The sequence below is a fragment of the Euleptes europaea genome, chromosome 16 (genome assembly GCF_029931775.1).
Source record: "Euleptes europaea isolate rEulEur1 chromosome 16, rEulEur1.hap1, whole genome shotgun sequence".
NCBI lineage: Eukaryota > Metazoa > Chordata > Lepidosauria > Squamata > Sphaerodactylidae > Euleptes > Euleptes europaea.
Genome location: NC_079327.1, coordinates 49,484,256 through 49,496,802, shown reverse-complemented (window position 1 = coordinate 49,496,802; position 12,547 = coordinate 49,484,256). Strand labels below are relative to the sequence as shown.

Below are 12,547 nucleotides of genomic sequence, written 5' to 3'. Positions count from 1 at the left end.
CTACTTCCTAGATATCCCAGACACGGAAAGTTTCTCGTATCCCCCTGTACTTTACATGCCCATACACTTCTCTCACCCACCTCCTCTTTTTCAAAACCAGTCCTCGTTTCCACTGTGGCCTGTTCTTTGTAGTGGCATTTAAATAAAGCTGCTTATTTGTAAAGAGCAGTTATGAGTCATGCTTCTGCTACAGCTGATTTTAGCTTCTGTTTTCACTAAGGAGGTTTTACATTTCTGAAGTTAAATCAGCTTCCGGAACTACTTTCTTCAGTGCTAGCAGCTTCTAGCTCGTTGGGTGACATTAGGAAAGTCATTCTTTTCTCTATCTAGCCAACCTCACAGGGTTGTGGTGAAGATAAACTGGAGGAAAGAATGAAGTTGTATGAACCCACTTTGGGTTCCCATTGGGGAGAAAAGCAGGGTATAAATATCCTAATAAATAAATTCTAAGAGGAAATGAAAGAAGGGGACATCCTAGCACAGATAGCTGATGCTATCAGCACTATATTTGTCATTGCTATGACATTTATGTGTAGTGTACTACTATGTAGTAGTGTACTACTATGCTTCTCATACTTACCAGTGTCTCTTTCTGTAAGGTCCTTAAGTAAAAGTTCAAGGTCTTTGTACTTTGATGTTACAAAAGCATTGTTAGGTAGATCTCTTAGCAATGCACCTTATGAAAAGAGTCATATTAGTCAGTATTGCCTATTTAAGATTATCAGTCCTGTTAGGTGTAATATAAAGGGGAAACAAAGGATTATCAAAAGCAAAGTCTGTAAGACCATCCACATACCTGGAAATGTGTACTTCTTTGGGTACCTGCATATCTTGGTATTGACACAAAGGTAAAATAGCAACAAGACAGCAAGGAGAAAAAAATGTCAAAAACATAAGAAAGGCAAGACCAAAATACAGTTCAGCTGACACTGTTCACAGTGTATATTTGTCATGTACCAGTCTCGCCCAGAATACACTCCCAGATCAAAGTTCAAACTCCATACCTCCAGAGTCACATGTGTCAGTATCAAGTCCTTTGAATTAAAAGGTGTTTTAATAAGATTTTTGTTGATGAGACCTGGAATCAATTAATTAAGCCATGAACAAAAGCCATGAGGCAAATATTTAGCTGATGCAAAACTGCACAGAAGACAGGTATGCATATCAAACTGAACACAGCAAGTGGGGGAACAGTGGCTGGTAAGAGTGAAGGGAGCTGAAGCCAACTGGGGTGCGAAAACCATTAGCTCCCAAATGCTGCCAGTGCAAGCAGGGCAGCCATTGGGGTGGAAGAATAGCATTTTCCCTCAACCATAGGTTACTGTTCTTAAGCGGATAAGTGATACTGACCTTTATGCATCAGAGCACAGAAGGTATTGTATGTGCAACACATGTATGCAAATTTGAAAGAACATTTAATACTGCGTTAAAACCGCATTATTTTGACATTTCAGGTTGGTTTTTGGAGTAGTTACTTGTGTTGACTTTGTGACCCACCAAATGCTTAAAGCCTTTGAAAATAAAGTTGAATGAAGATGTTATGAGTTTTGATGTGGAACTGGATACATGTTGAAACATTAATGAGAGCAGGTTAACATGCCAGCATTCACAGGAAAAGTCCACATATTGATTTCATCATAGAAAACGTTATGTGAATCAACCTGAGAAGAATAAGTTATTGATCTGAACATAAGAAGTGACCTGCTGGATCCGACCAGTGGTCCATCAAATTGAGCATTCTGTCTCACACAGTGGCCAACCAGCTACTCTGGAGGGCCAGCAGCAGAGCATAGAGGCCAAGGCCTTCCCCGCTGTTGCCTCTTGCCCTGGTATTCAGAGGTAGACTGCCTCTGAATGTGGAGGTTTCCCGTAGTCAACATGGCTAGTAGCCTCTGATAGGCCTGTCCTCCCATGAATCTGTCTAATCCCCTTTTAAGGCTGTCTGTGCATCTGGCCATCACTGCATTCTCTGGCAGCGAATTCAGCAATTCTCTCATTGAGTAAAGAAATATTTCCTTTCATCCATCCTCAGTCTACTGCTCATCAACTCCATTGTATGCTTCTAGTATTTTGGGAGAGAAAAAATTATCTCTGTCCACTCTCTCTACCCCTTGCATCATTTTATAAACTTCTATCGTATCCCCCCACAGTTGTCTCTTTTCTAAACTTGAGTAGTCCTGAACTCTTCAGCCATTCTTTCCACAGGACTCTGATTTTTTAATCATCTGGGTTGCCCTCTTTTGTACTTCTCCCAGCTCTGCAGTATCTTTTTTGAGATACGGTAACCAGAACTGCACACCGTATTCCAAATGAGGCCATACCATAGAACTGTACAAAAGCATTATAATCTGTTTTATTTTCAGTCCCTTTCCTAAGAATCCCCTGGATAGTTTGCTTTTTTCACCACTGCAGCACACCTGACTGGGTTGACCATTTCATTGAGCTGTCTTCCACAAGGGTAGGGGAGGCAGCATGGTATAGCCCGATCTAGTCAGATCTGGGAAGCAACACAGAGTTGGTATTTGAAAGGGAGACCACCAAGGAAAACTCTGCAGAGGAAGACAGTGACAAACCACTGCTTCTCACTTGCCTTGAAAGCCTTTTGTGAGGTCACCACAAGTCAATTGTGACTTGATGGCACTTTACACGCATATCCTCTACGACCTCAGGATCTCTTTCCTTCTTAGTCTCAGTAAGTTCACACTCCATTAGCATATAAAGTCAGGATGTTTTGTTCCAGTGTAGGTCACCTTACACTTAACTGCATTGAACTTCATTTTCCACATTGTTGGCCACTCACCAAATGTATTGTGATCTTCCTGGAGCTCTTCAAGTTGGCGCTGGTTTTTCACCATCCTGAATAATTTTGTGTCATCTGCTGTTTTGTGTCATCTACGCTGTTCATCGCCAGTTCCATATCATTTATAAACAAGTTAAATAGCACCAGTCCCTATACCAGTCCTTGAGGGACCTTACTGCTTGCTTGCTTCCATTGCAAGAACTGTCTGTTTATTCCTAATCTTTTCTTCCTCTAGTTTACCCAGGAGTAGGAATAAATGGGCATTTCTTGCAATGGATAAGAGGCAGTAATCTGTGGTAACTCCTGTGCTGATTGGGGCCAAAATTTGGAAGGTGTGAAGTCCCATAAGTTTCTTTATACAATGATTTATATCTAGAAGTGAGGTATGTGTGGGCAATGTATGCGTATTTTTTATCCAAGAGCAACAAAGAGTAACATATACAATGTTCCATGGAAAAATAGAACAATGGAGTTTATAGATCAGTGGTTCCCAACCTTTTTTTGACCAGGGACCACTAGGACTTTTTTGTTCGGTGCAGGGACCCCAAGGTTCAAAATAAAGATTCCGAGAATTTGAAAATAAACTTTAATCATAACTGTTAGTTAAACATTAAACTTAGAATAATATTTGAATATATATATTTTATAATAGAGAACTTTTAATTGAAAATATTAATTTATTTTGTCTGTTGGGAATCCCACCAAATAACATATCTGACCAGGATAGAATTATTTGCCAATATAGTTTTGCTGCTGCAAGAATTGTGATAGATAAAATATGGAAACAAACAAATAAACCTTCAATTATAGACTGGAGAGAGAAATTATGGCTGTATATGCGGATGGCCAGATTAACATTTTTTTTGCATGGAAAAGATATGGAAGAATTCAAACAAACATGGTTTAAGGCCACCTCATATTGGGACAAGATGGCAAAAATGGACTTTACGATATTATTTAGTGAGATATAGAAAAATAATGTTTAAATAACTTTAATTTTAGATAATAGAGAAATAAAACTATCCAGACACTTCTTCGGAAGTCGGGTGAAGGGTCACTTTTGGTGGGTGTTGGGTAGAAGGGCATTATTGGATATTTTGATTGATTATGATTGTATTACAGATGATGTAAAAATACCCTTTTATTCCTTTTTTTCCAATATTATTGTATTTTTATTTATTTTTATTTTTTTAACTTTCTACTGTTATTAATTTCTTTTTGTCTTTCCATATTGTATGTTTTGTTAAATTTAATAAAAATTATATATATATATATAAAAAAGAAAATATTAATTTATTATGGGTTTATAACTTTGTTTCGCGGACCTTAATTTAGTTCTCGCGGACCCCTGGGGGTCCGCGGACCCCTGGTTGGGAACCATTAACTCCAGCTTCAAAGTAATAAGTATGAATCCCTTATGAGATCAGAAAATGTTATGCAATGTAACGTACTTCTGTAATAGTGGAATATGATTTCGGAAGGAGGTTTGTCCGATGCATCAATATGTCTGGGCACGAAACTATACAGGACCTGATAAGAAAAACAGTATGTCCTGGCGGCATTCATAGCATCCCGCCTCTCAGTCTATAACGCGTAGCTCAGTTAAAGTGGTACTATGATGACAGTAACCAACCAGAAGCCGTCATGCAAATCAGAATCCTGTATCCTGTACCAACTGCTCTGTTGCTAGCTGGTTGTTATAGTGATAAACTGAGGCCTTGCCTCTTGGCTTCTCCTTGAAAGGAAAACCTTTAATTTCTCCAGGGAACGGAAAAGAAGAGAAGCGGGGGAGAAGGGAGTGGGGTGGGGGGGAAGAATTACACGAGAAAGGAAAGCATTCTCCGCCTGGGAAGAGAGCAGGAGAGAGGGTATCACCGCGAAAAGCATTCGCTGGCCATGCCAGTGCTCTCTGCTAATGCTGAGTCAGAAACAGACATCCCAAAATCCCTTTCTAATGAGCTTCCATCGGAAACCATGGAGGAAATAGAGCACACATGCCCTCAGCCTCGGTTGGTAAGTAAAGAAAAAGACAAAGGACGCATTTATTTGTCACCCTTTTGCCTTGCTAGGATGTCACAGAAGCAATGCTTTGTAGCCTTACTAGGAATTTAACAATGGCCTAATCCCTTTTTAGCTGTTTGATTCTTGTCTGTATTGGGAAGATCTGTATTGGAAAGCGTTGCTTGTGCCTGCTGCATTGAGATAGGCCCTTTAGGATTACATCCTTCTTGTGTCACTGGTCTTTTTGAACAAAGAGTGTCAAGCTGTGTCAAAATGGCACTTTCTCCCAGCCTTTGTGAGATTCAGATTTCAAACTGCAGTTGCTCCTTGCCGGCTCTTGTTTCTGATGACTTAAAAAAAAAATGGCACGGCAGGGGAGCAGAATTTCTGTTATAAAGAAATCTAAATCTACCTACCAGAGAAAAAATGGAGAAAAAATGTGATGGATCCCTGATCAGAAAATACAGTGTTATCAATTAGGGGTATGGGAGTTGGGAGAGTTGCATTAAGAGAAAACCTGCATTTCTTCAATAATTTATTGAAGCAGTAATTAGTCCCTTCATCATTGGATGACTGCTCTTTAAATTAGACCCAGTCCCACCATGAATATTTTAATTTCCCTAATTTTGTATATTCATTTTTTCATTAGCTAGGATTTGTTCTCAACTATAGTGCAGTGGAAACAATAACATTTCAGTTTGGTGATGCTCTGAAGTTGTATATTCTCTAAGTTATATTTGAGCCACTGTGAGAACCACACCTGAGGGTTTGCATTTCAAAAATGAGCATCTCAGCTCATTATGGTTTGCAAGAGTAATGTAAGAAATGGCCTCTGGCTTTGTTTATAGAGTGGGGAATTATAACAGTAAGAATTCACTATTAAGTATACTTCGTTGGAAGTAAGTCCCGTTGTTTTTTGTGGGACATTAATACTTATACAGTTAAAATTTGACTGCAGGACTGACATCCTTTGATAGACAGATGAAAAAGCAGTCTGGTCCCTCCCTAAAAATCTTAACCATTCCCCAGTGCCAGTGTGGGCTTCCTAACAGAGTACCCTGAGTTGCATGTATTTGCCTACAATAGCCTTGATTCTGAAATGCTGTTCTTTTTCTGATTCCTAAAGAGCATTTTCATCTCTCGCTTCACTGTGTCCTAGTATAAGTGATTTCTGAGAAAGCAGAAGCTAAAGGACAAACAGTTTATTGGGTTGTCATACTGTGACATAGGGACTTGTCTAGCATCTGTCCAGAATGAGTTGGCTTTTCATTTTTAAAAAGTTACCATCTATAAGATAGTTTTGTTTAAAGTATGGGAGAGGTTAACAAATCTTTGTATTGCATTGTGCTTATTAGTTATGTGCCCTTATGGTCTCTTTCAACCTTGTGTGATTTTGTGATTTGCCATTCCTGTTGTATTCTCAGGATCAACCAAATCTTTCGGAATATATTGAAATCACACAATCTGCCACGTAAAAACAAAGGAAGAAGTGCACTAATGTTTTTTTCTTACCATTTATTTTGATACGATTCCTTTGGAAATTTACAATGCTATCCTAGGTAGAATTACATTCTTCCAAACTCGTTAATTTCAGTGGATTTAGGAGTAATGGCAGGTGAGAACTTTGAATCAAAGTTTATAGAATTCTAGTGCTGCTGAACTGAGATTGTGGTGAAACTGGACATCTTTCCTCTGCAACAGCTCAATCCTGTATGCCTGTAATATACTGGTGATGAATATACAGGTGAGGATTCAGGAAAAAACAGTACTTCAAGTGGTACAGAAGAAACTGTCCATGGCCAGTACAGGAAGTGACATGATTTTTGCACAAATTTGCTACCTCATATATTGTGTAGTGGTTGTTTGTTTGAAAGGACCCCACATGAAAATAGTTGCCCATTTTACTCCACACAAGAGGAGCAAATCAGAGGACTGGAAGTCTGTAGGAACAGTCCTCAGCCCAAATTATTTTCATTTCCATAATACCACTGTAAAAGAAACACATAATTATTATTTGACAAAATACTCTTTCTACAAAAGCAAACAGGTTAATAGAGGACTAAGATAACAGAGAAATATGACAAACTTTACATACGGTGGGTTTGGGAAAATGGAAGGTGAGAGTCAGTATGGTGTGGTAGTTAAGAGTATCATACTAGTATATGGGAGATCGAGTTTCAGATCCCCACTTGTGCCATGGAAGATCTCTGAGTGACTTTGTGCCAGTCACACTCCCAGCATAACCTACCTCCCATGGTCGTTGTGAAGATAAAACGCAGGAGAGGAGAATGATGTAAGCCACTTTGGGTCCCCATTGGGAATTAAATAAATAAATGAAATAATATGAAGGCTGCTAAAATCTCTGTGGCATGGCTGTGTTCCATAAAGGGGTCATAATGTTAGAAAACAGCTTGGATTGTGTATACTCTTGATTTTGTGAATTTATTTCAGCACTAATGATGCTACTAATGTATATAAGAGTAAACAGGCTTGAATCCATGACAGGGAAAGTTGTAGGGTGCAAATATCACATGAAAATGCTTTCAGACAGGCAACTTGGTACATGAAATCTACAGTCCTGTGAGAGGATTGTATCCTGTCAATTCCTGAATATTTACTGAGCTTATAACAGTTGGGAAGTCAATAAGCAAATTACCAATTTAAACAATATTTAGTAACCTGAATACAACACAAAGCTGCTTTATACTGAATCAGACCACTGATCTATAAAAGTCAATATTGTCTACTTAGATGGGCAGGGTTTTAGGCTAAGGTCTTTCACATCACCTACTACCTGATCCCTTTAAGTAGAATTGCCAGGGCTTGAACCTGGGAGCTTCTGCATGCCAAAATTATAGTCACGCAGAACTATAAATTCAATCCAAGGTGGAAGCAGCAATAGGTTGAGGCCCAGGCAATGCAAGATACAAACATTTAAAACATTGTACATGACATCGTCTTTTTATCTTGCTTGTGGTAATTATATACATCCACAGATTTGGGGCAGGGTTTGTCCACTACATTGACTAAGAGAACTTGTTTCTGCGTATTGGGTTCTTTGAGGGTTAACTTTGGCACTGAAGTGAATCCAAGTGCTGTTGGTCTTAGAAACACCCCGGAGACATCCAGGTATTGGCACCATTTTGTTGCCATAATCCTGAAGATGTGAATGGTCTGGGGTGAGAGGTAAATGGAGTTCTTTGTTTAAATGGACATATAAACAGCAACATTCTAGTCACATTTCCTCTTTCTGCAGAGATTAAGCTACAAAGTTTATCAGAACCACCTCTAAAATGGAAGGATTATACATTGTTCAGAATGGGCAACTTGTAATGAACAATGAAATGAGTAACTTTCCAGTTAAACTCCAATAATAAAATTTAGACAAACATTAAAAGAAATTACTTGTAGAAGATGTCGGATCATACCTTCAGATATGCATGCATGTACTGACTGCGTTTTGCTCCAGCTTACTATTGGCCTCATAGCTTTTGTTCATGGCCTAATTAGTTTCAGTCATCAACAACAAAAATATTTTTAAAATGCCTTTTAATTCAAAGTCCATTTGTGATGCAACAGAGTATAGAAGACAGCTACAGTGTTTTGTCCTAAAGTATTTTGATTGAGAGCCAGTGTGGTGTAGTGTTTAAGCTGTCAGACTGGCAAACCCATGTTCAAATTCCCATTCTGCCATGTAACTTGCTGAGGGACCTTGGGCCAGTCATACACTCTCAGCCTCAATCCTGGCAACTATTTGGCTGGGAGGCCTCCAAGGAATACCAGAGGCATGACACAGAGGCAGGCAATGACAAACCACCTCTGATAGTCTCTTGCCTTGAAAACCTTATGGGATCACTATAAGTCAGTTGTGACTTGACAGCAAAACACACACACACACAATCTTAATTATATAAAATTATTTAAACGAACGTTCGTATAAACTGCTATGTTGTTAAAGTTGATGGAGTCTGATAGCTATTTACTTCAGTCCAGTTCTGCATGGCCCTTCCCCTCCTATCAACCTCACAGTCACCTATGATGTTGACATTCCATCCAGATGCCCAGTTGCACATATTTCTGCATAGAGCTATTCTTCCCTTTAAAGAAGGTGGGGAGATTGAGCTACTTGTAGACGTGCCATATATGACTTATAATAAAGAGGCTGCTGCATTCATTGCTCCAGCATGCACAGTGTCCGATTTTTAACCAGGCACTGGGTTCATTAATATGAGAAATCCAAAGGTTCAGTAAGACCAAAAGAAACTTAAACTCTGTGAGAGCAATCCTAAGCACGTCTGCTCAGAATCCTACTCGGGTTTATTCAATGTGGCTTACTGCCAGGAACATATCCTTACAATTGCATTGTGCACCCCCAAATAGATGCACAAGAAATAGTTGAGCCCAGCTTTGTCTTTCCATCCTCATACTATGCTGCAGACCAAATATCTCACATATAAACACCACAGGTATAAGTGAAAATCTTTACATATGTCAAGACAAATCACTACGGTTTCTATGAGTAGGACTGCAAAAGTATGTATTTTGTGAAACAAATGGCCAAGGGACTTACCTGCCGGCCATCCATTGCGGCTTGGGGTGGCTGTTTTGCTGTGGAAATGGAGCTGGCCTGTTCACAGGGTTCCAGGCCATTTTTCGCCCGGCTGACCGCATGGACGGGCAATTTTTCCAGCTTTCCCCTTCCCCCTGCAGGCGGTCGGTGGGCAGGATCAGGGGCAGACTGCCAGACAGGCCGAGCGGCGCAGGATGATGATGTCGGCAAGTTGGTACCCAGCCTCCATGCTGTCGGACAGCCCGGCCTTGTTCTCAGCACAATGAAGTGGAACAGAGCATCTGTGTTTCCACGGACTTCTCTACTTGGAGGCAGTGGGAGGCGGCAGCGAGCAGCGTGGGCAGCAGCACAGGACTTCGGCTATACGCGAGTAGACTCATGGGGCAGCTGACAGCCTCGGACCTTCCCCCACCCCTCTAGCACTTGCTGGCCTGTTTCCCAGAGTGGTTAACGGCGGGTTCTGCCAGGACGGGGCTTTGAGAGAGACACACACCCAGCGGCTCAGGCCAAGCGGGATTCTCATTGCAAGTTTTACTAGGTGATATGACCCCCCACACACACACTAGCAGGTTTATCACAGGGCTCCCCTTTGGCTGCTCCAGGTGATTTGGGTTTGTTGTATTGCTGCTGTGCTGAATGAGTTTGGGGTTGTTTTTTCTCTGCTGATTTGAGTTGATTTGAATTGTATTTAAGGATATGTGCTGGGTTGCTCCCCACTACTGGCCTGATTGTTGACTTTTTGTTGCAATTTTGTTGACTTCCTTTGATTAGTTTAGTAAAATAATAAAATAGAATAATAATACAAAATACATAATTAAAATTGATTGAAAAATTAATTTAAAAAACCTCTATAGAGGAAATGTTGTAGAGCAGGGGGTATAACTGATTAGAGAATCTCCCAGCTCCTCTGGTCTTTTGTATAATCTGGGCAGGGGATATAAGCGTTTTCTGCATAATGCCTGGGAAGGCATGCAGCTCCCTCTGCACACCGTGAGCCTTTAAGGGCACCCAGGAGCGGGTCCCGCACAGATGTGACCCTGGAGGGAATCTCCAAAGTTCTCGAGCAGCTGACCGAGAGGACTGAAAACCTTGAAGCAGCACCTAATGTCCATACAACTCCTGCTGGTGAATCACAAGCAGGCCCTTCCACAAGAGGAAGGGGCAGCAGGGCTTGGGCCACTGTGCAGGGTCAGCAGTCATCACCCAGCCCATCAGGGAGTTTAGTCATGTCCATCCATGAGGCACCCTTGAAGCAGAAGGTTTCCAAGAAGATGAAGAGATCTCATCACAGATAGCACTGTTCCAGTAGCAAGTCATCGATGGGTGAGTCTTCCTCAGATGAGAAATCTACGCATTCTTCAGGGCAGTACTGGGTGGCTGCAGCCCGTGTGCGTGGTCTACCGGCCTGGGCTGCAAGGAGGAGCGGTAAAGTGACCAAGGGTCCTGAGGCTGCCGGCTGTCTGGTCAGGCTCCACCCTAAGGGGTTAAACCTCCGGCATATACTGATGCCAAGGACCCTCCTGGCGTTCACTTGGCACGTAAAGTGCGTGAACATATTTTGGATGATCATTACGTTGACATTTTTGCCCTACTAAAACCAGATTCTGATGATGGGAAGAATGGCCCAAGTGGATGGCAGGCTACAGTGTATTCATGGGGGTTGTTCAGGCAGCATATCTGGAACGGGGCTGGCATTTGACTAACAACATGTGCAACATTTTACGGGTCAGAGAATTGGTGGGGGATGCCACTGCCATGGACTATAATGATATTCAAACCAGTAATAACTTTCCTTTTATCCCTTAGAAGCTCCTTGATCAATTGATCTTGAGCAGCATATATCTAGTGTTGGAGGGATATAAGGACTGAAACAAATCTTGCCACTGACAATGTAGCCTTGGGGTCCCTATCACTTAGTAAAAAAGGCATTATGTCAGTTACAGAGGCATTGGATTTGTATATTAAAACCAGTAATAACAACTGTAATATGTTAGTAGTCAAAGTTGCAGTTGTAGGCTATTTTAAATGATCAAACTTTGATGTTAACTTAAATAGTTATATTTTTAAACATATAACATGTGGTATGAGAAAACATATAACATGCGGTATGAGAAAAATCTCACAAATACATTTTTCTGTTCCTTTACAGTTCACAAAAATAAGCTGATATCCTATACATTATTACATATATAATGTAATTTTCAGTCAAATTATAAAGCAGGCTTGCACTTAAACATAACATAGATTTCCATCCAACTGTAAAGCAGGCTTGCTGCAAAAAACAAAATAAAGAGCAGTCTCTTCTAAAACAATATGTTAGAGTTTCTTCTTAAAGGGCTTTTATCCGCTTTGGTAGTGGTACAGGATGCCGGTAAATGCGTTTCAAAACTTCTTCAGCCACCCCAAAATTCATGGAAGCCTTCAGCATCTGGGTTATGTATATACCTCAGAGCCTTAGCTCTGTTAATGCCAGTATTACAGTAAAGAAATCTTATAATTATATACAAATTGAAATTAAAAATTCTCATACTCACTTTCTCTTATCAATACAATTTTTTAGCACAGTAACTTGTGAGGTCCGACCCGACAGAGATCCTATCTTGTTCACAGTCTAACAAACCTTAGAAATCATTACACTTAAATGCAATTCCAGTGAGATCCCAGGTGCAGAGAAGGGCGTTTACAGAAAGGAGGTGAGATCGTTAGCCATGTTTAACCCATTAGGGGTTACACAATCAAAGAGGTGTATGAAGCGTGACTCCTGTTGACAGTCTTTTGATATCTCTTAGGCATCTTCAGTATGTTTAAATTGTATCCAATGTTCAACTACGGGTGCTTCTGTCACGTGGTTCCTGATTCTAGATCAATGTTCCCCGATCCTTAATTTTAAGGGGCGTGTCGTCTTCCCCACGTAAAATAATTTGCATGGGCAAATTAAAATGTAAATAACATTAAATGAATTACAATTTGTAAAGTGGCGTAGTTCGAATGTAAAACCTGTGTCTTCTCGAGTGAAACTCCGTACTGGCATAGAGAAGCGGCAGACTGCGCATGATCCACATGAGTAATGTCCGACTGCCCCTGTTGTGGGTGGAGTCTTAGTACAGCCCGTGTGAATGAGCAAGTCCCTTAAAGAGACAGTTCGTTTTAGCCCTATTAAGGGCAACTCTGAAAGC

At 40.6% G+C, this 12,547-nt stretch overlaps 1 protein-coding gene across 3 annotated transcripts in view; it reads left to right on the top strand.

Moving 5' to 3' along the window:
* Positions 1 to 12,547, top strand: part of PCYT1B (phosphate cytidylyltransferase 1B, choline) — a 68,647-nt gene that overhangs the window by 4,292 nt on the left and 51,808 nt on the right. Inside the window, exon 1 of one of the 3 annotated variants that reach the window (XM_056861918.1) lies at positions 4,677 to 4,813. The exons of 1 other annotated variant lie outside the window; for it this stretch is intronic. In XM_056861918.1, coding sequence (XP_056717896.1) covers positions 4,795 to 4,813 — 19 coding nt within the window. In that variant the 5' untranslated portion in view covers positions 4,677 to 4,794. Of the gene's footprint in view, positions 1 to 4,676; positions 4,814 to 12,547 lie in introns of those variants that run through there. One more of the 3 variants, XM_056861916.1, reaches the window with a different exon arrangement.